A 26,932-nucleotide genomic window follows, 5' to 3' on the forward strand; every position below is an offset into this window, starting at 1 on the left:
CCCATGGAATACGCAGGTGTGTGATCAAGTCTGATCTTCTCAGGACAGTAATCTCCAGGCGCGGGTGTGGCACTATTGATTTTAGAGTCATATTTTCCTGCCATTGTGTATGCTGGGGTATGATCGAGACGTACCTTTTCAGGATAATAATTTCCCGGACCAGGAGTTTCGCTTATTGATATCTTTGCAGTTCTTCCGCTGATGGTATAAGCCGGTGTATTGCTTAGGCGGACATTTTCGAGACAATATGTTCCTGGTGCAGGCGAGTCGTTGGATTTGCTAATATCATGTCTACCCGYGATAGAATAKGCTGGACTGTGATCTAAACGGATTTTTTCCGTTTGGTAGTCACCGGGTGCTAATGAATAAAAATAATGACAGATTCATTTGCTGAGTTATGCGGCATGAAGCGGTTCGGAACATACATACGTATTGATTTCAATTAAGCACAGGCAAGCGATACTTTAATATAAGCTCATATTAATGTTAATTGATACATGATCAAATGGCAAAGCCGTTATTACTTTCTCATCATTTACAAGAGCATACATTTTTGTTTATAATAAGTATATGAATTTACTAAAAGTTGCGAGTTATCTAATAATCTGTTTTTTGTTTTTGTGTACTAGTATGTATGTACTATATAACGCATTACCTGGAGTCGCCTGTTCGAAGCTGAGCTTTGTTCTTCTACCAAAAGTGTAGCTCGGTGCTTTCTTTTTAATAAATGAAACCTCAGGGCGATAGCTATTTGGCGCTATTTATAACCAGCATTCCATTAAAAATGTTTGGTTATTTGCCGTTATTGGAAGAGAAATAAAAATGTGGAATTAAAACAGGTCTTGAGCACAGGCGAATGCACATTTCCTTTCATTGGGATTATTAGTTAAAGAAATTTACTTGGAGAGACATGCCAAAAGCATACAAACATTCAACTAACTGCATGCACATACTACTAAGCATACTCGTTCATACATACATACATTTGCCTAAGCAAAATATAAGAAAAAGAAAGACTAAATACCTAGGAAAGATGAATCACATAGAAGTATGCTCGTAAATACCGGCTAAGACCGATCACTAACTTGTCACTTATACTACTGTGGGCAAAAAATAGTAAGACCTTTTAATTTAAATTTCGGCGCTTAAGAAGCGGCGATTAACGGTCAGAGATCTTACTGGCATTATTGGAATATCAGAAGGATCAGTGAAAACCATTTTGAAAGATTTTTTGGGTCTAAGTAAAGGGAAAGCATGATTGGTTCCGAAATTACAAACTTTTTTTTCGAAAAACGGTGTCGCATTAACGCCTGTGAAACAATGAGTTTCGACTTCCAGGATGTCATGAAATGTATTATCACGGATTATGAGTATGCTTACGAACAGACGACCAATCGGCCGAATATCGTGGCAAAGGTGAGCCGAGGCCGAAAACAGTTGACAGTTTTCTTCGATTATCGCGGCCTGTCTGTCTGTCTGTCAAYAAGGAACACTATTTAAGCCTTAGTCATTTCATCATTTGCGCGAAGCTATTCGTAAAAAGGCAGTAATCTTGGTTTTTGCACCACGATAATGGACCGTCGCATACAGCACTGATTCTTCGTTAGTTTTTCGCAAAATTTTTAACCAATGTCGTCCCGAGATATTTTTAGTAATTGTAAAAAAATTACTATTCTTAAAAAATTTCAAATGTCCCAATTGCTCACTACCAACTGGATAAGGTTCCATATACTCGTACTAGGGAAATGCTTAATAACGCAACTGCAATACCTATATTTTAGAGGCTTTTGCAAAAATAAATGTGTATTTGACATCGTGTAATGCCCTAAATTATACTTTTCGAAATGTTGTACATCTATTGTCTACATAATTCTATAATGTAAAAAAGTGGAGTTAACCGATATTATGTGCAACTATTTTTTACTTAAAAATATGTAAATATGTATAGAAATGACAAAAGTCGTAAAGTTATTTAGTGTAGTTTAAATACAAGTGGCAAAGATTAAAGTAGTATTTGAAGATTTGTATGAAGCTTTTTGTTTAATTCTCGCAATATAAAACAACAACTCACTACACTACAAAGAATTTAAAAAGGACGAACAATTTACCTCTGATTTGATTAGGAATTTTGATTTCTTATCGCTAACATTTGGTACATAGTTAAGTAAGCTCAGATGTACGAACCGAGCTTTCACATGCTATTTAACACAAGCACAAATTATTAATACGTTGCTAAACCACCATTGGACGTCATATGAAATTCCAATTTGTGGGTTTGTTTGAATGCAAAACTCAAAGACACAGAACTGAAATATTATAAAGTTATGAGAATGGGGCACATACATTTGATGAGTTTTAATACTGAATGATTAGCTGTGTATTAGAAAATAGACCGGCATTAGGATATCATGAATCATACAAAAGTGCAGCAAGCTCATCCATCCATCCATCGATAACATGATTTGAGTATTATTTGATGAATACCTAAAGCAAATGCTTTGCCTTTTGAAGTACCAACAAACTTACCAGGCGTTAGGTTTGGCTTCTCATTTGGCGGCTTTTGTCCGAAAGAATACTTGGGCGTAGCGTCAATGACGGCCTTTGCAGCTCGATCCACATCGTACTCGCCGGGTGCGGGTGTCCTAAAGAGTGTTTTATCCTTGGGACGACTGCGTAAGCTCGCTGCCGGAGGAGTGGCTTTTCCTTTCRTACCCAATCCGGTGACATCGTATTGCGCTGGCCCCGGTCCAATTGAATCAAAATTGCTGCGATGTTTCTGTCCAAAAGTAAACGCTGGTGCACCTGGTTTCTTYGARTCAGGTACTTTCTTGCCTAGCGCGGGTATGAAAACGGAACATTATAAATTTCACCATTTTTTCTTGTTTTTGATTTTGTGCTTCACACACTTTCATACCGACTAATGTTGGTAGTTGCACACACGCTGGTCCCGGACTAGAAGTCTCCGCGGCTATTTTACCGCGGCGTACAGTCGGTGTCCAAGGTCTTTGTTCGATGTCGGTGCCCATGGTCAGCAGTCGTTTCTTATTTACTGGTTCACAGGGTCCTCGTATCTTTGTCGTTTTTGCTGCTTTCCTCTGTGGGGAGAAATATACAAATTTATTTACATATGCATGTATGTATAAAAATTTCCATTTGATACAGGCGTGCGAGATTGAAAATTACCACAGTGACCATTTTGCCTGTATTGAGATCTATTATTTAGCTTTTTGTTGTTCTACAAAATAATTGAAATGTGTAGAAATAAGACTCATACAAAAGGTGACTTTGATGCATTGGAATTATGTTTGTCATGGCAGGTTCTCGGGCAATTTGTTTCATTCATAGTCAGGAATACAGAGTTTGTCGAGAAAGTAATAGGACTGAGTCGATTTAAAAAAATTTATTGAACCAATTGTTACAATTCTTTAAGAACTYTCAAAATTGTCTTCTTCTGCGTCAATGTAGCGCTGCCAGCGCGATTTCCAAGCATTGAAGTCATCACGGAAGGTATTCTCCGGAATAGGCTTGAGAGCGGAGGGGCCTGCTGCTTGGATCCCATCGACCTTTYCAGTCAAGGAAACAAAAAAGTACGTGGRCCACATCTGGGCTGTAGGGCGGCTGCGGAAACGTTGGGATGYCGGCCTTGGTTAGGTAGCTGCTCACAAGAAAGGAGGTGTGAGCCGGGGCGTTATCGTGGTGCAATTTCCAATCGGCTGCGATATCTTGTCGAACCCGATTGACGCTTTGTTTGAGTCTCTTGCGCCAGTTGTTTGTTCTTTTCGCAACGTGGCGCCGGTTGAAGATTGGAGTCATGTGTAGAAGTTCGTGCAAGTGAGTGAAAGTTCTCTGATTGTCATTCACTTAGGAGTGGCCAGAAACTATTCTTTTATATAAGGCTGAAGCATTTCACGACTTCCAGTCTTTGAGCAAGTATCCTCTGGGCTAAAGTGAAAAGGCGAAACATCACAGGGTTGTGAGCTKKGYTTGGGACCCGCCACGTAAAAACACTACCAAGGCGAAGAGAAAACGGCCTTTTCTTAGATTGCTACAACCTTTTTATGTTCGTGTGAAGTGTGATATCCATATGTCAATTAGTATGTTCTTGGGAGCAGTTGGTTTACGACGCTAAAGTTTAGCCTGCTAACATATGAATGYATCAGGACTTGACTTATGAACTGAYTTACATTCACTTTGGAAGCGTGATTACTTTGCGTTTACCACATCGTTACCATAACTATATATTATACATATACCATGTAATTGTATGTAAATAAATACTAAATACGGAAATATATATGTATATTGATAAATAAAAACAAAACAGTCAGCTGGTTTTTAGTTACTATGCATCGATTGCTTCTAAACACAAAGCCACACACGCTCCACATATTAAYGCATGCACACATGCAAAGGAATGTCATGAAGAACGTCAAATTTTCTAGGACAACCATTATTTTAATGGCGTAGCGAAGCGGAACAAAACAAACCATCTATGTATGTATATCCAAAATTTTCGGCTGCAATCAATGTGTACTGGTATACATACTATATAATAATACATATCCCATATGTACGTTTGTTTGCTTGCATATATGCATGCCTAGTAAAATTATTTTTGATTGGTTGTCCTCATTTTGATTTCACTTAATATTACTTCTTTTGTGCGTTTCAATGTGCGGTTGTTAGTGACTACGTGTTTKGCCGATGTGGTGTGGCTTAGTGATTGAGGTAGGTTTGTTATAAAACGACAAACTCGAAAATTCTCTACATACCCAATTGATCTATGATCATTTCTCTTGTCCACTAGTAAATGTGGCGTTTCAAGGGTAGCAACAAAACCTATGAAATCTTCGTGTTAATTTCTCATGCAATAATTCGTAATTCATCGAAAAAATTGTAATTACAACCATAATGGAGGCGGAAGTAACGCATTGCGCTAATTACCTTTGCTTACACCTTATACATATGTACCTATGTATAGTATGTGAATCGGCCTGTTTAACTGCTCTTACTGCAACGTCATAAAAACATATAAATATTAAGTGGTCACTATATACTATGTTAATGTGAGAGCCAAAAACAAATATACACAAAGTAAAGTGTATAAGCTGTTTAGCAACCGTTAGCCTACTACTGTTTATTTCCAGTTATAAGTCTTCATGGTCATTCATAAAAGTTATGAAGTGATAAGCAAAAATGTTGCTCATACGCCGAGTGGCCCAATTGGGTGCATATGTTATCTTTAATAAAAGAAAGAAGAAACTCTTATTATTCTGAGGTCGGTAGCAACATTTTGACAGAAGATCGAATTTGCAGATTACAAACACAAATGACGATTGCTTTACATAAGTATGTGTATTTGAATAAATATGTATGATGATGAAAAGCACGATCACGGTGAGCTCGCATTGAAAAACYATACATCGTTGCCGCCCACACGACTGAATGACTGTTTGAGACATATTTTTGTGTCATCAGAGATTGCGTTACGTTAGGTATCTGGTTTTCAAAAGCTTACATGCACATACAAATAAATATAGACATGTCTACTGCTGTTTATTATTGGCTATATATGGAATTGAGCTAATATATATATATATTACATACAGACATAGGTGTACTATGTTTTAGATTCAATGAAGTCAAACAATTAATTAAATATACCAGACAAAATGAGTAAAATGCGTAGGATGGGAATAAAAAAGCCTAAGAAAGTTTTCGACTAAAGTTCTTTTGCAAATTGGYTAATTATGCAGGCGTATAAAAACTAAATATAGAAATATCCAATTATATTCATTGACACACGYTTGGTGACTAACTAAATTTTGAAGAGTTCTTACAGCTTAGAGCAGAGGTCGGGTTCTTAAAGACAAACATTTGCATGGAACACTCCTTCGGGAACTTATTAAGTGCACATAATGTAACCAAATAAAAATCGTTAGAATATAAGTAAACATAATTCTCAATAAGAAGATATAAGCAAAAGTTATACTTCTTCAGTTTTATGAAATCGGCTTAGGTGGAGTGACCGCAAGGCTGAGGTAAATAGCTGTATGTGCGTGCGAGTGTCTCAATATTGCCAGCATGATTTCATATTTTTATAATGGGATTTTAATTTGATTTTTTCTCCGCGAGGCGAGATGAGGTAATWCACATATTTAAATCGAAGTCAAAAGACTGGAGTTTTTATACAAATAACACGTCGAGAGCCAAAGAGCAATAGCACAATAAAACACAAAGTAAATTGCCAAAGAGCTGATATTCACATGTATATATAAATAGTAATGGGTTGATATAAAACAAATGACGTCAATTTTAAAGAAACATGTTGCGAACGTAAATCAGCCGCTAATACTAGCACTATTTAGTATGTACGAGTATATAACACAAATAACTCTTTTTTGATTAAGTTGATATAGATTTGCGTTGGAAACTTTCACAAACATTTCTTAGCTCTCTACGTCCCGCTTCGTGTCCACGGAGAAAATGCTGAAAAGTGTCGTTGACATWTTGGCCCAGCATTTGGTAGCTTGCCAAAAACAGATCAGGTCCCACCGATCGAGAATGCAAGCGTATGGATATATGTATGTATGTACCAAAATGAGTAAATGTAAATTTGCAGACTTTTGCGAAGTGGCTTTGCGGTCGTTTGGTAGTTTACTTAGCTAAGCTGGTTAATATGGATAGCCGATCTCTGATTGCGTTGGTGGTGCGGAAATTGCACTTTTTACAAGCATACATACATATACTCATATACATAAATACCTACATATGTATGTATGTACTTATTCGGAAATGAACACCATTCGCTTGTCTCAATTAAAAAGTTTCAATTCGGCACCTCAACCACCTAGTCCGGTTCATTTGAAAGATTGGCGTTTTTGCATGATGTAGTGAGTTCATAAGCGGGAAATGGTAAAGGAGATTAGCTTTGAAATCTAAAGACCGGTTTCTTGTGCTGATGTCATGCATTTGTTTTGATTTCAGTGTATGTACGCAAATATACATTTATACGCACAATGTCTTTACTATGTGTCTATGTGTGTTTCTAAGCGTTGACTTGGCAATGTTTATAATCGCTTGGAGGGTATAACCTGACCTACTCACCTATCTACATAAGTATGTATRTATTTAAGGTTGTTTATTAACGTTTCGAATTCGCACACAGCATTAATAATGAAATATCAATCTATAAATACATGCAACGAACTACTTACACATAATAGTAATGTATATAATATACATACAGGTATATAATATTCATATATGCAAAATCGCTTATGCAAAACATGGTTAGAAAATCTTAGTGGAAAGTTCTGATTTTAGCGCTTTTGCTTTGTCAGCAAAGGTTTGAGATAATAATCCAGAAGCTACATATATATATAGACACACACACGCACAAACAAATAATCTAGTAAATAGATGTGTATGGAAACGATGTTGCCTTAAATGTCAACAGCTAATGAATTGTTTATTGTCATTATTCATAGATCAAATCGGCTCAACGTTAATAATTTCGCAAAAAGTTCAAAATTATAATGAGAGATTTACTTATTTGGTCATTTCCGCAGCATTCGAACTGCTTTGCCACAATTGCACACATATACACCCACAAACATGTGTATGGATCAATTTGTAAACCAAAACGTTTTTGAAAATAATTTGAATTATAAAAACAATAACAACAATAGTGCCACCCATCCCATTTCAGTTCGCGGCAATCAGTCAATGAACTGAAACAGCAGCAGTGCAACAACAAAAAACACACATGAAACTAACTCAAGCTTACACACACGTGCACAAACACTTGTGTATTTACATAGATGCGTGTGAGCATACGCGTCGAATTGCACTACGCGTTGCACCCTCAGCGCCGCCATGCCACAGACACTGGCAGCCCACAGTGGCAATGTCAAAAAGCCGCCCACTTTGCGTCTATTTCGATTTTTTATTCCTGTTTTTTACCTTGGCTGCTCTCCGCGAAAAGTCTGTTCTTCGGTTTGCAGTATCACCTCAAGCCGTGCGCTGCTCTTCTAACTCCTAGCCTATATATGGAACTTTGCTCCAGGAAATCGCTAAGTTCATCTGTTAACTCGGAAAACGCGATTACACTCCTTGCACCGTTTATTTACAAAAACAAGTTAATAGTTGAAGAACAGTAGGATAAAATGAGAATTTTCGATTTCGTTTATCACTTGGGTTAATTATGCTTATATTCGTAGATTTTTGTTTTTTACGCGTTATTGTTTATATAMAAGTGTTATTACTTTTCGCCGGGGCTTGGAAGATTAATTGATTGCTTATTGAGTAGAAGAGCGATGGAGCGGTTTTGCGATTTTCGGCAAACTTGTCGGATTGGCGGTTGAGCTACAACTGAATCGTTTAATGCTAGCGCTGCTAGTTTTCGTCTAACTTGCTACAACAAGCTTGAAGTTAATATTGGTGGGTTTGGTGGTCGAGAGCTTCTAAAAAGCTCCCGCATCGTCAAGGTGTTGTGTCAAATCTAAATTGTGAAGTTATTTGCTCAATGCATGAGTGAGTGTGAGTGTTCCTTAATTTGTCTGAACAAGTGCTAGTCACTAGAAAAAACTTATATTGATTAAAATATTCGATATAACAAATTTTAAAAAAATTTCAGCACATGAAAACACAATTTATTTAAAGAAATGAGTATGTATTTATTTTYATATTTATAAGTACATATGTACATTTGTATATTAAATGCTTGAAAATATAGGAACCGACGAGTCATGCTTACCACAGGTATACAATTGTTTTATAAAACTTCAAACTTTTCTCCCTACCTTCGGCCGATATTTTCAAAAAGCATTATATGTTCGGGAACACTATGAAATAAAAATTACATTTCCAATTAGGTATAAGCACCAGACTCTCGTTGTGGATTTCTCTTATTCGTCAGTTTTTAAAACGCATTATTTCGACCTGACCGCGTCGATCGTCAATTTAATTCAATTAAAAGAGCTTTTGTGTATACCTTTATGTGCAATTTAACGAAATTCAATGTGTCAAACAATCGCACAAACTCACAGCACATGCTACACCTGAACGATTGACATTAAATTTCCGAACACACTTATGTAGCTTTGCATGCAACTAAATTTTACACAAAAATTATGCACAAATTTTAAAAATTATTGAAAAATAATGACAACGGTCCGTTACATTTTGAATTGCAAGGGGCTTTGTGGGCAAAGCTCCAAGAAACTCAAACGGTAATATTCCTTTGTGAGAGTTGAAGAGCTTTTTCAATTCAAGTTAGGGTTAAGCAACAAAATACATTTTACTAACTAACGGTTTTATTATGTTAACGAAGATGTATATGGTAAAATATTTGAAGTTTCAATTAAAGTGAATTCATTCACTTTTCATTCGATTTTCTTACTCTTCTCTTTTTATTTAGGTATTTTCTGTAAGGCAATGTGTAATTTCTACAGTTCAACTCGACAACCTTAACCCACACAATTTCTCGCTTTAACGGCGATTCATGCGTGTACGTTCTATAAACTGTATTGAAATTTCAGCAATGAATTGCGTACATGAGTACAAACCAWTCGCAAAGTGACGCCAGATTTTATGCCCACACAGTGCGCAGTTGTAAGCCCCACTGATATTGCTTTTTTCCCCCAAGTGCAATTTCCACCCACACATAAATAAGTTGATTACCATGCTGACATATGTACATATATATGTATGTACATAACTGTGCATAACGCCCATTCTTCTGCAAAACATACTTTTAGCTGAGTTTAAATTGAACGTTAATTAATTTGTTATAGTTAAATTTTTGGCATTCAATTACCGAACTGAACATTTAGAACGATCCAACAACAGTAGTTTGTGTCCATCCATAGATGCTGTTGACGAAATCGTATCGCTCCTCAAAGCTGGCTGTGATATGATTTTAAATGAAACATTTCACAACCGCTTTGAAGAATGACACAACTTCAACTCAGRTATTTCTATTGCATCACATCACACTCATCATTCAATAAACTCCTAACTGTTTTTAATTAACTCATGTGAAAGTAACAGCACTCATTATCGTCTTCATTTCTGAATTTACCTTAGAATTGTATATGTACGCTGCATTCTGAACATAAACGCAATTTTGTATTTCTTAATGTTTAATTACAGAATTATGCTGCACCAAACTATACCCATTATGCATTTATTTGAATCGTGAATTTCGTGTTTCGGCTTGTGTTTAGTAAATCAAAATTAATATTTAAAATGATCGATGTCCATGTACACATTTTAAGTTTGAATAAGGGATGTGAATTTTTGTGTAGAAAAAAACCGAAGTGCATTGCGCAGCCGCCCACTTTAAATGGGTTCTAAGCACTGTATTCCCATTGTCTAAACTGACATCGCCGTGACACTCCTTCAGCAGATAAACGGTTTCACTTTTTATTAACTGGTTACATTTGGATGTAGTTTAGTTCAATACACATGCGCTTTATGAGGCGATTAATCTGTCTTAGCACAGTTAAAATTAWAAAAAAAATGCTGATAAAAACGCGTATGTATGTTTTTATTCGTTATTTTCTTATTACATCTTACAAAATAATTTAAATACAACTAAAACATTGATAATACGAATAATAAAAAAAAAACAATGCTTGGATATTGCGTGTCGTACAAATGCATAACACAGAAATACATATGCATGTTTGTATATGAATAAACGGATATGTAATTGTACATCAAAATAGTAATGTAAATCATAGTTCTACAAATATTTATCAAATAAAACTTGAAATATCGCAAAATGCACCCATACATATATTTAATGTTTTCAAATACACATACRTATAWACAAATGTATATGTTTAAGTGAATAATACAGGCGGTTGCTATACGCATAAGGTGCATTCAAGTTTCACTTTTATCTGCAAATATTAAAAGTAAATCACAAAAGAATTTATATTAATTCATAATTACTATGCGCACACAATGCGACTTAAAAATAAATGTGTTCGTTCATGTTCTTCTTTTATCCATGAAGGAATATACATATGTATGTATATATGGAAATATGTAAATATGTAAACGAAAAACAGATATTAGAACGGTGAGTGTTTGCCCGGATAGGCACATATTTTATAAAAGAAATCATTCCTATGCACTTATATATGCGCTTTTTAATTATATTTTTACTCTTATTCAACTTGCCGTAGTTTTGTACGGAAAAATATGAAATAATACATAAATTCTTCAACGTGAACTCTATTCTCACATCATACATGGCGTCTTGACTTACATTTAAGATATCCATAGTCATTATATTTAATCAGTTTCAATATTCGAATTACGTTATTTATATCTAAATTTAGTTTTTGTATGCATACGTTCATTTTTGTGTATATAAAAGTAAAAAGCACAATAAAAAAGCATACTAAACGTTATTTCTTACTAAAAATAGTTCAAAAATCTCTCTTTCAATTGTTCATTTCTTAATTAACGTGGCTGGCTAGTTGAAAAAATTACAAACATTTTAGGATGCATTCATAACTTATGTATGTATTTAAGTCAGCTTGACAACTTTTCGAATACCTTAGCAAATCGCACGCTTGCGAAGAGCGTTATTCTTAATATGAAATTKTTTGCTTTATTCATATTTTTTAATTATTTGACTTGTTTTATATTCCTACTTATATTTTTTTGTTTAGTTTCCACAAAAGTATTGATTACTTTAAGAGATGGATGATATTATGAATTCATATTAGCAGTTTGATTACTTTACTTAGCATTTACTTGTTTCTAAAGAATAAGCTTTTGGCAAACTCTATTTTCCTTCCTAATATTTCACTCCTCGATTACTTAGCTAATATCTATATAAATTAACTCAGTACATAATTCGACAATCACTGATGTCGCATCGATAAACTCAGCTGAAGCTTAGTCAGTTAGTGTTTGAGCGACGAGGGCTAGTTGCTCCTTGAGAATACGGAATGAGGGGCGCTCTTCCGGACCGTGAGACCAGCATTTCTTCATAACCTATAAATATGAACAGCACAAATTAATGTAATGTAAATGCAATTTTCAATTATTATGAGAAAAGTTGCAGGCTTCTGTGGCCTTACTTACATCGTATATTTCCTTTGCACATGACTTTGGTTTTTCTAATATAATACCACGTTGGACACGTTCCACCACTTCGGTGTTCTTAAGACGGCCGTAAGGCATTTTGCCACAGGTGAACACTTCCCACATAAGTACTCCTAAATGAGAAATTCGAGAAAACGAGAAAATTGTTTAAACTGAACTCATTTCGAATATAGGCTAAGTACCGTATGCCCAAACATCGCTTTTGGAAGAGAAACGCGTATAATTCAATACCTCCGGCGGTGCCCATTTAATAGGAAACTTAGTGCCACCTGAGCTTGTGTATTGGTCGTCCAAAACATAACGAGCCAAACCGAAATCTGCGACTTTTACGACATTTTCCGAACCAACGAGACAATTACGTGCGGCTAAATCACGATGAATGTAGTTGTGACGTTCCAAGTAAGCCATTCCTTTGCTAACCTGTGACGCAATAACAAAGCGACAATGTAAGGTTGCGAATTGCAAAATAACGGAGAAATCGATTATACATACCTGTATACACATGTCCAACAACAAACCCATGTTACCAATCAGTGTGGTCTCATGCCGGCGCAAGTAGTTCAACAATGATCCATGTTTCATATATTCGGTGACAATGTAAATAGGACGATGCTTCGAGCAAACGCCATACAATTGCACAAGGTTAGGATGTTGCAATTTGGTCATCACTTTGGCTTCCTCAATGAAATCGTCCTCGGACATTGTGCCTTCCTTCATCATTTTAACAGCAGTGTCAATGGATCCGCGCCATTTTCCCCGTCGTACCACACCGAATTGTCCCGAACCAAGCTCTTCCATGAGCATTAACTCCATTGGGTGAATTTCCCACTTATCTGTTGTATAAAAAAATATAAGTGAGCTTGAAACATGCTCCACAAATAAACACTAATACCACTTACCGTGGGACAATCCAGCAGTTGGTGGAACTGGTCTATCACAAGGCGATGATTTTAAACGGCACGCTAATCCCCCGGAATTATGTCGATGATAGTTTATTAGGTCCGGTATGGTCTCACAGCAATGTTTCTCACTCAAATAGTACTCGCCTCTCGCATTTTGCTTGATGTGATAATGCTTCACATGAGATTGTGGACTAAATAGTTAGAGAGAAGAGAAGCATATGCAAAAGTTATTCTTTTGTTGCCTAGAATATACGAGTATWTTGATATACTCACACTTTGGTATGTAAAGACAGCGTGTATAAACCTTTTGTCGATGATTTCCGCACAACAAAACAACCTTCTTTGTCACCCTGTTTTAAAAGAGATTCAGCGCGTTGGCGAGACATATCGCCAACATACCATCTGTGTGTCAAAATAATGTTTGTTTAAATGCAAGGAATTCTGAATAAATATTGGRAAATTTGTGCACTCACTCATAACGCTCCAAGCCTAGCAAAGCTTTCGGCTTAACGTAATTACTTGGTATATAGCCCACATTGCCCACAGCGTCCTTCACTTTCCACCAGTGCTCTTGGGAATCATCAATCACTTCATATTCAGCATTCTAATAAAGAACCAACATAATTGCAAATGCATTCTATTCGTCAATAAAAAGGCTACCCTACCTTTTCGAGTGATAAATCGCCACCTTCAATTGCTTTGAACGGGTAAAGAGCCACCACAACTTTGACGAAATGTGAATTATCCTGCAAATGTACACAAATGCMCAAAGTTATATGCCATATATAAATTACTATTTGCCAGGGCTTAAACTTACCTTAGACTTAGAATTTGGAGTACCCGGCGTTGGAATACCTCCCGGCATTGTGTTGTCCAACGATGTAGCGCCGCTATTCAAAATATTTGGTGATTGCTTAAAGGTGGTAACCGAAGGCTAAACGGAGCAGAACATGTGAAAATATGCAAGTGGAAAAATCTCTAAACGAAAGTTATCTTACTTGTAGCGGTGCAGATGTAGGTGTCGAGCTCCCCAAACTTCCGGAACTATTATGATGCAGATTAAATTGACTGGTCGAGGTGGAGTTGTTCGGACTACTACTACGAGTGGTGTTCTGGGCAGGAGAGCTTCCTGTACCTATAAAAATTAATAAAATTAAATATTAAYCTCATAACAAAATTGATTGGAAATGGAAAATGCTTGTAAATAGGCTAATACACGCATTTGTGCTACTACATACTTATGCATAACAACCAAAAATACAAATGGCCTTTAGTACATTGTCCGCTTAAAGCGACAGCGAATACCGTTTGGTGTAGGAGTTTTCAAACCATCAAAGTATTGCGCAACTGTGTTGCCAAAATTGTATAAAGTGTTTTAGCTTTGAGCTCGTTGTGGGATGTCAGTCGTTTGTTGGCTGAACGCACGTCAGCCGGAGGTCGCGTATTCGCGAAGAAAAAGCGCTTGAGTCATGGACAAACCAAAGTATTATGTGCATAGATTCAAGGCTTATTTTGGCAGGTTATTGAATTCACTTACTATTTACTAACTAACTTTATAACTATATCATAATATATTGCAGCAAGCTTCAATATATATTATTAATATATTGCATTGTCTTGCTTGGCTTCAAAATTTTGCTTTGGTTGCATTGATTTTGAATGAAATCAGWAAAAAATCAAATCCCTCAAAAACAATATAAATACATATGTTTGCATATACTTTGGCGTATTTATTTTAAAAGCTCAGTTTAGTTTGAAGAAAACTTCTACTGATTACAAACGCGAATACGTAACGGTAACGGTACTTTATAAATGAAAGGTAAAACAGTTTGCGTACGTCGACACATCGCAACAAAATAACAACCTGCCATAATAGACGATGCAACATTCCTAAAACAGCTGCTTTGCTGAAATAGCACCGAACGGCAACAAAGATATCGGACACAAATGCATTCAAAATCATCACTACGACTACTTTTCAACTTTCTCATATTTGGTACATATACTTTTTTGTTTTTGTGAGAAATATACATACGTGTACTCGTATCTTGGATAAATATGTACATATCCTATGTCTGTAAGAGCAACTCTGCTTAGTAACTAGCGCCTCGTGAGGAAAATGAGAATAAAATAAAACTAGATTACAATCAACACACATTTTATACAATACCTAGTAACGTACCCAACTTCAAAGCGGATAAAAGCATCATATTTGCACCAGTTAATTCGAATAGATACACTTAGAGCCGGGCGCAAGGTGTTGGACAACAACAAATAATACAAATACACACACAATAGTTTTCACTTTCAATTTATCTTTAGACGTTCAGCAATTGAATGATGAATTTGCAGGGAAATGCTTACTGTTAAAAGCGCTCAGTTGCTAGTAGCGGTTTTGTTTGCTTTTACTCAATTCACCGTCTGTAGTGGGTATAATCTGTGACTGCTAAAAAGGCAAGTGAAGTGATCGTGAGAGTGCGAATATGCTGTTATAAATTTCGCGCGCGGTAACTACAAACAAGCAAAGGGTGTTTTTTTTTAGAGGGATACAAGTTTTATTAAAGTTAAATTATTGAAAAGAAGTTTTCAATGTACATATACATATGTATGTATTTTTAATTCGAAAATTTTATGACATTTAGCGTTTAAACGGGCTCTAGGCAATAATGTGCTGAGTGTTGGTTTCCAAGTGGTTGGACAAATGTAGCTGATTYATGAACATAGAGCTCGAATTGAACGAATGTGGGGTATCCGAAATCAAATCAAATGACTTGGGTTGTAAATTGGCAGGAAGCTTTCTTGATATAATTATATGATATTCGATTTTTAAAATTTGTGTAAGCCTATAAAGTTTTGACACCATGGGGCACTTCTTCACTATGCAAGAAACCTCAAACCAGAAATATGTCTCCTCACGGAGACATTTATCACATTAAAAAACCTTACTTTATGAGCATCTTTGTAATCATATATCCGTTAGTATGAATAATGTAAAACCTAAAGCTCCGCTCTTTAGTTCTTTTAGTTGAGGTTCGAGCACTTTCTGTGTTGTTTAAGTCCAACAATCTTAATTAATAATAGGTTCAAGCACCTGTCATACAATTGATGGCAGGCTTATCAATGAAACCCTTTCGGTTTAGAGTTCTAATTTGTGCTTCTGGACTAACTTAAAGTTTGCACCAATCTAAATTGTATGTTGGGTTTTAAAAACACATGCACATACAAACTGTAGTATAATCATAGGCCTTAGGATTGATGTGTGAGCATAAGCGTATGTTTCTAAACAGCTAATGGCTATACTTGCGCGATCGCCTTCAAACGCAGTTCACCAGTAAGCCAAACACCATAAATGCCGTAACGCACACGTACGCAACATGCATTCGTCCGTAATTACTTCAGACATTAAGTTAGATGGGTTATAAAAAAAGAGATAATAAATAAATAAAGTAAGTATTAACACTTGAAGAACACCACCAATCAGCAAGACACTACAGTAACCACATTGACTAAGCCTCGTCTTCAAAACATATGTATACACACATACATATCCATATGTAATTATAAAGAAGCTACAAGCAACGCAGCGTAAAAACAACAATGAAATTAGTTTGTAATTCAACATTGAGTGAAAAAATGAAGAAGTCTCTCCAAGGTACAATATTGAAAAAAACATCGAATCCGCACATCCGAAAAAGGTGCTTTTTCCTCTGTCAATTTTCGATCGAAACTTAGTTTTCCACTTTTAGCCAGTTATATTTTGATCTTTTGGGTATATGTATCTTTTAGTTATTATTTTTTCAACCCATTTATTTCGTTTTCAACTTTGCGAATATAACACCAATCCACATATGTACATACATACAGACGCGAGTATGAGAAAATACCGTTTTTAACGACTTAGCAAAATATCTAACCATCGGAGGCTTTTCAATTCACTTTTGCAAACACTCTTTATTGCCTTAGTTTACGTAAACCGAGATATTTATGTAGATATGTATGTTGTCTACACACTATGAATAGTGCAATTTTCCACTCTGCAAACAAAATTTGCTTTGTTGTAAGAAAAATGGTTGCTATTTGAAAGTACAAAAGTATATTTATAAGCCGTGTAGTGGCCCTGATGTGGGTTAATTTACTATTCCTTGATTTTTCTATTATTAATATTCTGTTTTTAGTGTAGTCAAATCTTTAGGTTTAGATTTTTTAAGCCATGAGACATAATATATATGTGTTTATTCAATTATGTATATATGTCTCCGATGGCATTGCGAGTACACGACGATCTTCTATTAATAAAAGTTAAAACTCAACTGGGCAAGAAGAAGAAATATAAATAGTATCCAACCTGCCAACCTGTTACTGCGTCTATGCATCTATCGCTGTCGTTGTGGTTACTGTTGTTGCATTCAGTAAAACTGTTCACAGGCCACTTCAGAAGAGAGCTGTGAGCGAAGTTAGTGTCAGATTTAGTTGCGCTTAAATTGAGTTACTATCAGGAGACAATAGTCAACGGCACAGTCAGTTGGTGCGACAGTAGCTGGCAGAAACGGTAAAAAAGTGGAAAAACCACTATGCATATTCAAACAAACTTAAGTCGAAGTATCTTAACTTTCATACACAATGCGTGCTGCACACAYACACACACAYACACACACACACACACACACACACCTGTATATGCACATGCGATAGTAGTGGTATAAAAAATAAACTTCAACAATTTGTACAAATACTCAACGCATGGCTGTGTATATCTGGTAATACGACAACAGCAATAGCAACAGCAACACAACAACAACGGCAATGAAAAGCAAGCAAACYTCGCTTCTGGTTTCGCAGCTCAATAGTAGCCACTCACACGTACACGTGTTTGCTTCAGATACACACATACACACACATAAAATAAAATAAAAATAAGTTAAAGACGTCAGCAACAGCTGCGAGCAAGCTACAATGTTTGCCTAACTTTGGGAACATGCACTTACCGCAATAGTAAATACTGAGAGAATATACATAAATAKATTTATTCGATAGTGCTACAGGCGGGAAGGATTAACATTTATCGAGTAACGACAAATGCTACTTGATCAGGCCTGGAGACACCTTTTGTAGAAATTCTGTTGGGAACATATTGTGCCGACCTTATTGAATTGTCACTACGATCGATTAAAGAAACACGCTAGCAATTTGCTATATATTAAAAATATATTAAGATGGCTCCAGCTCCTTTGGGATGACTTATAACTTCAATTCTTAAATTTTAGTGATATCTCAAAATGGGTATACTAAAGACATCTAACTTCTTATTTGTAATATGTGTACATACCTTTTGAGCTTGGCAGGCATTGTCCGACATTATTCCAAAAATTTAAACGACAGCCAAACACTTTCATTTCTTTTACACGTTCTTTCATATTGCCCAGCACACTGGTTTCCGTGAAGCTAACACACGGAATCATTTGCGCACTACAAGATGTAGMCTAATTGTTTAGCCGACTCTGCATAAATTCGGCTTTCATTGTCACGGTACCAGAGTAAGCTTCAAAGTTTATTATTATCTTCACTTAGTTACTAATTGTGTTCACTAGGCTATTGGAAGCCAATCTACTTGCGATATGACCAAATGCACACATGTGTAGTAAATGAAGACCTATATTATAGAACAATATTATGTGAAGTTTGTATATTCTTCAAATTTGAGGGTGGACAACGTGACCAAGGACATGCGCTTCAAATGTTTCACAAAACAATAGGTGTAGAGTCGATAAWTTTTTTGGTTTGTGGTTGTTATCATACATATGAAGAGTTTTTATTTTTTCAATGCATATTTATATCAGTATGCACAAACAAATAGGACATATGTACATACATACATATGCCTGTAACCACATAAATATATATTTAAGTAGAAATTAGCCTCCACCACAAAATTACCTGCTTAAGGAAAGTCAACATATTTTTATTGTGAATAAGTGAGCAGTCCAAGAAGCAAAACAAGCACAAGCAAGAGAGAAAGAGGAAGAAAGCGAAAAATAAGAAAGTGATTTAAGGAGTGGCTTGACATGTTTATCTGCGAACACTTCTTTTAAGGGTCTTAAGTCACCCATGTGAGATCTTCAGATATTCCCTCTTTTGGTTATTTTCTATTTATACGAAATTACACATTTCTATGTTTATGTAGGGATCCAAAGATAACATATTCATAATAAGACAGGTCGTATCGAATTCGTGATAAGTTCTGAATAAGTTTTATACATTTTCTAAGAAAATGTTTGACGCGAATACTTCATTTTCTCCGTTTACATTGTCCAAATTTTATCTTGCGTACGGTAAAGGCAACAGGTAAAATACCGAACCGGTTTAGGGAAATGCKCATTTAGTGCAAATTATCTTAGTAAAACTTCGGAGGCAATAGAAAAGGCACCGCATGAGAAAACAGTTCTACGATATGAACAAATTTGTTTTCCTACATGCATACACTCATGCACATATACATACATACATATACGTATATAATTAGTTTACTATTGCTTTCTCATAAGACTTCGTTCGTCAAATATAGTTGAGTGCTCCTCATTACAAATTCACTCTTGAGTTTGCTTTTGGTAACTTTTTTGGTTTTGCTGGAATCGCACAGGTACGGTATAGTTCATTCAATAAACCTTTGAGAATTGTTTCATATTTATATTTATTTGTTATTCTGAAAAGGAGGATATGACTAAATGCGTTGTTTTCTTTGAAGCCACACACACTTAACTATGTATGTATATGTACATGAATTAACACCGTAAWCTATTTGGCCTTGAGTGTATGTAAATGCAATTTCCACCACATTTTTTCAATTAATTCTTCCTACAAATAAWCTTCCAATTAGCTACTTTTGTCATTTGTGCACTGTGAGTTTAAAAATATTAATTTGAAAATTTCATTCGAATTRGTTGTGCATTTATGCATTGCTAGTCAAAGATTGCAGATAACACGTTGGCTTTTACTATTTAGCAGAAATATAGAAATCGGTTTCAATTATGGAAAAATAAATMCTCTCTAGAGTCTTCGAGCTGGAAAATACCGAGATAAGTGACGTTTTTCTATTTCACCCGATATTATTCACATTTTCTCAACCAAACAACACAATAACAAAATAAAAATAAATAATCATACATTTTAAGCACGTTTCAAGCCTGTGCACATATTTTGTATTTTGTATACATAAAAACCGACGAGTGTATGCATGTGTATGTTAATTTTTACTTTATTAGCACAACAATGAATTTACCGGAGCTACAGACAATGCCACACACACTTCAGGCGCCGAAGAGGTGTCTCACAGCACGATCACATTCGCTTGAGTCTCGCCGYAAACTGAAACCAAAGTGGTACGGTCCGAGTGATAGTGCTTACTGCTTTCCTCTCATAGCAATTTCTGCTCAAAACAGCTTGCTCAACAAGTTGGGTAGCCTTAACCAACCAATTTTTGGAAGAAGGGAGTACGAAAGATAAATTGGGTTGGGCAGAGAATTTCGAAGAACTCTCAAAAAGGGGGAATCTTTACTAGAAGTTAGGCTACATAAACATACAMATGCATTTACGCACATAATCGTTTATAACACACACTAAAGCATCTATGCACACATTGCACATTTGTGTGAACTTTAAATAGCTCATCATTTTCAGTGCACACAATGACTTGGTGCATAAGCATATTTAAAGTGATTTCGGCGCTGCCATTCCCCAAGCAATTCTAGTTTGAGGATATACCTACAATTTCTTCAATTTAGATGGGTACATATTTTGAATATAACACCTTTTATGAACGTATGTATGGAAATGCAAATGTTATTTTTTTGAGGTTTTTGGGAAATAGCAAGTTTAATGACAATGTTATATTGCATTTTTATTTCAAAGAAATAAACTAAATTCGCCTTAATGAAATTTATTATAAGATCTCAAATATATAGCCTCAGTAATATCACACATACACATGTAGTATGTATAATAAATATTCATCAATAATTTCATTTATCCCAAAATGACTTTTAGCATACGCAAGATTTCAATATTGAATTTATTGTTAGAAACAAAAAATCGGTGTTAAATCATCGATTCCAATTGATTACGGATGTGTCTGCACCCTAAGGGCTAAATATTAATACAAATATATTAACGTATTTACAAATTCATACATATTTACATATGAACATATGTGCTTTAACTAATAGATGTATAGTCTTTCCTGATTCATAATCAATTTGTGTATATTAGATTCAAGCTTAAAATAATAAAACATAAAAATTTCACAAAATTTAATTTCTTCAACCTAGCGAGCCATAGATGTTAAGTGACTTTATATGTTCTTACGAAAAGTGCGTGGTCAGCTACAAGAGAAATGTCTTAGGCTTTATTACCCGGTTAATTTCCCACGTTTAGAATCACAAAATAACCAAATCATTAATCAAAAGGTGAACACTATGTTTTGCTGATATGAACAGAGATGCTGACACACTCACACAAACATGCACGCTATAGACAAACCAGTATTTCACAGCTAATCGATCATGGACCATGGACTCTCCATAAGACAAACTTTTCCAAAGATATTTTAGGAAATTACATGAATACGCCTGTATGTATGTGTTTTAACATTTCCACAAATACAGGGTGAGTTGTTAGTAAATTAGACAAGTTCCTGAGTCAAAATAGAGAATAAAGCGATAATTGATTCGATCTAACGGCCGCATAGGATTGTACAATATGTATATTTGTGGTGACTCACAACCATATTATTTTGGGCATATAGTGCCCATATATAGCATATATATGAATATGTAACAATCCTGGATTAATAATATCWTGAAGACTTTCTTCAAGTGTTTATATGAATTTCAGTGTAAGCAAACAAATAATAGAAACATATGTATTTACCTTTAGTACAATAGGAAAAAATCAAATAATTTGGATAAAWGAGCACTGAACAGACAACAAATAAACGACAGTTGAAAGTTGTCAAGTTCATTGCACGTGTCTGTGCTAATGGTTCATATAATGGTTGTACACAATTCGACTATTGGGAGAATGTGTAAGACATCAAAAAGATAAAAACAAAACATATGCAACCAAAGAAATAAGTAAAACTCGTTTGCCTTTTGCCCTACAGTCTGCTGATCTAGCGGCCAGTCTCTAGTTAGGCTCTAGACTTCAGGAACAAAAGTTTCACCGTTTTGCTATTTCGCTCAATTATCAGTTCTTTTTCTTAGTTACGATTTGCTCCCAAAGTCTTTTAATTTTTTTTTTTTTATAAATTTGGCAGAAATGCAACCGGTTTTTGAATTTTGAGTGTCTTTCTTGCGCTCGGAAATGCTCAACAGATTCTTACTCACTATTGTGTATTTGTAGACAYATTTACTCATTTAAATAAAAGAGTCAGGAAATAAATAATTTCATAATTTTAAATAAACAAATATTACTGAATATTAAGTCATTTAATAATATTTCGCTACAATTTTATTTGAACGAAATTTCACTCAAGCATTCTTGTTTTGAAAGAAGTAAATAAGAAAATGGTTGCCCTTAGCATATTTGTTTATTGCTAATTCTATTAATTAGGTTCTACAGTTACATATGTTATTATGTGACACCAAAATATTGTAGGCTATCAATAAGTAATACATCATATGTAAAAATGATGTAATTAATAGTATATATTCGAGTGTACTCACTTGGATTATTATTCGCTTCCAACCAATGGGTCGCAGCCTGACATCCGAACGTTGCTCGACTTATTCCTTTACAGCAGGACCACCTTTTACCGGTCCAGAGACCCGGATGAAAACGATATGACTTCGGTGTATTTGTTTCTTCACAAACTAATAAATCAATAACAAAATTTTAAAATTTGAATGATTTAAAAACGGAYTAACGTCTTATTCGACTAACCCTCTCTTATGGCACGTATCCAATCATCACGTTCCCTTTCACTACTCGCTAATAAATATAAAATATATTGCGGTACAGAGCGTCCCGATAGCTGCTGATCATTGGAGGACTCACAATAACCAACYTGAAACGGAAATCCCTGCAACAAACATTTTCAGCATAGAAGACTTTGTATATACTCAAATATTTTACTCACGTTTGGTGCAAAAGGATCTCCACCCTCTCCACTAACAATAGCAGTTTCAACCAAGCGTACGCCTTTTACTGGAACTCGACCACGCTCCCGACGACGCTACAAATAAAAACATCTCAATATGAAAATCAAACCCAAGCGCTTCAAATTTTTGTCTGTTTACAAACATTTTAAAAAATCGTTTTTTGCATTAATTATAGCAGCAATATAATATATTTTGTATAATCGTCAAACATTTGTACTGCAGCTGCGAAAAGTGTTTCATTCATTTACAATTTTTTCTAMAAGTTCACTGAACCCCCATCTTACGTATGGAGCTTATTATCGCTTACGCGTTGTTTTGATACCGAATAGACACCCTATCCAAGAGGGGTTTTTTAATGGCAAATGTTCACTTTCCACCACCCTTTTAATACATTTTTATATTATTTATAATTTTTATAAGTTTTTTCCGAAGGAAAAAGAACTTTTACCAAATTCCAAAGTATAGCTCTAAWGGAGATTTTTCTTTTAGTAAATTGCTAGTGCTTCATTGTAATTGTTTTTAATACTTACATGAATACTCTCAATGACCGGTGCCGTATACTAAAATTTTTCTATACACAAGTTTCCTTGGGTGGGGCTTTGGGAAGTTTGTTCTTTTATTTTGTAATATATGGATTCTACCCATTCAAAACACCTTGTCAATCTTTTTAAACTGGCACAAATTTTTGTTAACAAATTGTTAATCCATTCCGCAGATTTTAATATTTTATTTTATTTTTTTTTCTTAAATTTTTTAACAATTTGTTGTGCGCATTTGGGTGTGTTTTTGACAATGTTAAATATAACCTTTATTTAGGTAATTTTGTATAAATATTCTGCTGAGCTAAATATATTTATATTTGGAATAATTTTCACTTCTTTTCCAAAACTTACTAACTTCTTTTAAAACAATAACATAAAACACGCCCGTTTTCGAAGGAGATGATTAAACTGTTCTACTCATTAAAACGTGGAAAACGTCGTAAAAGCAAATATGTAAAAACTATGTCCTTTTGATTGCTAAAAAATCTGTTATGTTTTGTACAAAAAACTATCATAAACTTATTTGAGGTTGAATAACTTTTGTCTCTATGTTCACTTGTCTATTTCAAGCAATGAAATCAATGTTCTTCACGGTAGCGAAAAACAGAGACTTATTCCTGCACACTTGCCAGGATACGGGGGATATTTATGTATGCGCCTGTATACCAATTGGAAAACAACAAATCAGGGAGGGTTTTCCCTATGTGGAGATTTTCAGTTGGGAAAACATATGTAGAAAAGMGAATTATGCAAATAAAATAATTGCCAGATGTGCAAACCTTACGTTTTTGGAGAGATCAGAAATGTTTACTCAATATATTAATTGTATATGTATGTATATTAAAAAAAAAAAAAATGAATTTGAAAACATAATATAAATATCTGACGTATGTATGTATACGTTTCGAATTGGCGTTCAGTGCTTTGTCTGATACTTCGACCGATTTTTTCCACACATTGTTTGGGTCTTGGGTTTACTATATCCGAGAAATAGAGGGACCTATAATTCTTAAGCCACTTCTTATCATCGATGGATTTTACGAGAAGCTTTTTAAGACCTGAATGGTAGTTAAAGGATTACTATTGTCACYCAAGCTAATTAAAATATATTAGATATAGTTGTCTACAATGTTTATAGGAGATAAAATGCCTAGCCTAATAACAAACAATGAAGGCAAAAGCGGCCATATTGTAGACTGGAAAGTATTTCTTTGCCATTGAGTAATAGATAAGGGTTGATGTTAACAGACCGGCATTTACACATGTTGCATTACCTCAATAYAATGTAAATACAAAGCAGCCCGTATTTATTGTCTGATAAAACCAGTAGAATTCCTCCGACAGAATTGTTGGTTTCAGCTGGATTAGGTGATACTCGATTTAGTATTTTAACACTACATATGTACATAAATGTTTATCATTTGTATATACTATAATATACTGTTGTTTCAGTGTAAAGCATTCTCCAAATAATATAGAGGTATGATAGATATATTTCTTTTCCGAAATATCCTGGATCGTATCAATTATTTTTTAATGTATTTGGAAATGTCGGATTTACTTGGAGTAGCTTTTAAACGTAATTTTGTATACTCGCATTTTTTTTATCTAACTACAAACTGTGTAATGAATGCACTTACTTCAATATTTTCCACATCAAAATAGGATAACGACTTCTTGGTGAGTTCAAACCATCGTTGTTTATAGTTGACTGGTGTAAAACGTTTTTTATTCTGAGCTCGTTTTACCATCGATCCGCTTTTAACAATATCATACAGCCTTTCGGAGACCTTATCCATTCTACTTTGAAATGATTTGCTACTGCAAACTGTAGAAGAAGATGAACGAATACTACCATGTGAGGATCGGTTCATGTCTGCGCCAAAATCTGATTCCAACGAAATTATATAACTTTTTTATCTTGATTGAAGCCCCACTTGTTTCTCTTTTTTCCGTATTTATCACATATACATATTTAAAAGGAGATCGGGCTGTAAAAAAGAAATACACAACTTTTACGAATTGTTTACTTTAGGTACAAATCTAAAATTTCCTGTTGTTAAATAATTATGTTAACCGCTAATTAGGTTCAGTAAACTTAACTTAGGGTTCAAAAACTCTTTCTTACTGGGGCATTATATTTTGACTGCGTTTGGATTATAAGTTATTTATTGATTTTAACATTAAGCTTTCATCTATAAACAGGAGAGCGTATTAAGTCCTTCTTAAATATATACGTATGTATTATTTGCGCACAAACTTTCACCTGCATTGCCTCGTCTTTGATTTCATTATACAAGAGATCCTTTATCGGATAAGCATTGGATTTCTTCTAACGTCAACATCTTATCAAATTATTAAGAATACCTCTTATCACTTTTTAAATGTCACTGTGCTGAAGGAAAGATGCATTTCATAAAATATACATATACATATATCAAGGGAATGTTTGAACGAATTAACGAAACGTATCCAAACGAATTCAGCAGGTCTCAATTCTAGGAATTTCAGACTCATTCATATCTGCCCCTACCCCGACGTTTCGTTCGATCATTGTAGTCTCGGCATCTACTTGTTGTTTTGTGCTTTATTTCGTTACTCATTACTCCACTAATGTATAAACACGCACTTATGTATATCTTTGGATATTTTATTTAACTTATCGTATTTATTGTGTTTCATTATACCCTTTAATTCACCTGGTTATTAATTTTGCGAGCAAATATTAGGAAAAAAATTTTACTTTTTGATATTTTTTCAGCTGGATTCGCGGAAATAATCCTCTGCCATACCGCGTACTACATTTAAGCCCTACTTTGATCGTACACTCTTCTTCTCTACGACTGCGCCAAGGCGATCGTTTCTCTTTGTCCACTTTCGAGTTTTCATCATTGTTCTTTTGYTCATTATTTCTTTATCTCGTTTAACATTCACCGGGTAAAACGTTGCCAGATCTCTGTAATTGTATCCGTACATGGTACAAAGTGGTAAGCCATATCGTTTTATTTGTAGAGAGTATAAGGGGTATGAAATAATATATAAACAAATGTCTACTATTAATGTGGGTGATACCCCAGTAATTTTGTTGCAATCACTGAAAAAAAAAAGTTGATAAAGGGAGGGTAAATGAAAAAAATCTTCTATATTAATAGTAATTTCAAAGTACTCTCGAACATATCGCTTTGGTATGGCAAGTACACAGATAACA

The 26,932-nt window shown here is 34.9% G+C and overlaps 2 protein-coding genes and 1 long non-coding RNA gene across 9 annotated transcripts in view; 1 reads left to right on the top strand and 2 right to left on the bottom strand.

Moving 5' to 3' along the window:
* Nucleotides 1-7,957, bottom strand: part of LOC108965785 (outer dense fiber protein 3) — a 13,663-nt gene extending 5,706 nt beyond the window's left edge. Inside the window, exons 1-3 of the mRNA XM_018928399.1 lie at nucleotides 7,820-7,957; nucleotides 2,915-3,095; nucleotides 2,527-2,832 (exon numbers count right to left, since the gene is read on the bottom strand). Of these exons, the coding sequence (XP_018783944.1) occupies nucleotides 2,527-2,832; nucleotides 2,915-3,095; nucleotides 7,820-7,837 (505 nt within the window). The 5' untranslated portion in view covers nucleotides 7,838-7,957. The remainder of the gene's footprint in view (nucleotides 1-2,526; nucleotides 2,833-2,914; nucleotides 3,096-7,819) is intronic.
* LOC108965787 overlaps nucleotides 1-26,932 on the top strand; it is a 185,499-nt gene that overhangs the window by 14,125 nt on the left and 144,442 nt on the right. The window lies entirely within an intron of this gene.
* Nucleotides 10,687-26,565, bottom strand: LOC108965781 (tyrosine-protein kinase Btk29A). Of its 7 annotated transcripts, none has more exons than XM_018928387.1 (15): nucleotides 26,424-26,565; nucleotides 25,365-25,715; nucleotides 23,161-23,256; nucleotides 22,965-23,103; nucleotides 22,748-22,894; nucleotides 14,030-14,166; nucleotides 13,849-13,965; nucleotides 13,697-13,777; nucleotides 13,505-13,635; nucleotides 13,305-13,433; nucleotides 13,029-13,222; nucleotides 12,622-12,962; nucleotides 12,312-12,549; nucleotides 12,109-12,242; nucleotides 10,687-12,018 (listed from the first exon to the last, which is right to left on the bottom strand). In XM_018928387.1, exons 2-15 carry the CDS (start codon nucleotides 25,596-25,598, stop codon nucleotides 11,920-11,922), a joined length of 2,217 nt encoding a protein of 738 aa, XP_018783932.1. In that variant the 5' UTR covers nucleotides 25,599-25,715; nucleotides 26,424-26,565; the 3' UTR covers nucleotides 10,687-11,919. The 7 variants fall into 7 exon arrangements, with proteins under 7 accessions (XP_018783932.1, XP_018783933.1, XP_018783934.1 ...); XM_018928388.1 differs by having other exon boundaries at nucleotides 26,468-26,564; XM_018928389.1 differs by lacking the exons at nucleotides 22,748-22,894; nucleotides 22,965-23,103; nucleotides 23,161-23,256; nucleotides 25,365-25,715; nucleotides 26,424-26,565 and adding exons at nucleotides 18,358-18,681; nucleotides 20,193-20,402.

Source organism: Bactrocera latifrons, unplaced genomic scaffold (assembly GCF_001853355.1).
Source record: "Bactrocera latifrons isolate USDA-ARS-PBARC rearing strain unplaced genomic scaffold, ASM185335v1 scaffold_149, whole genome shotgun sequence".
NCBI lineage: Eukaryota > Metazoa > Arthropoda > Insecta > Diptera > Tephritidae > Bactrocera > Bactrocera latifrons.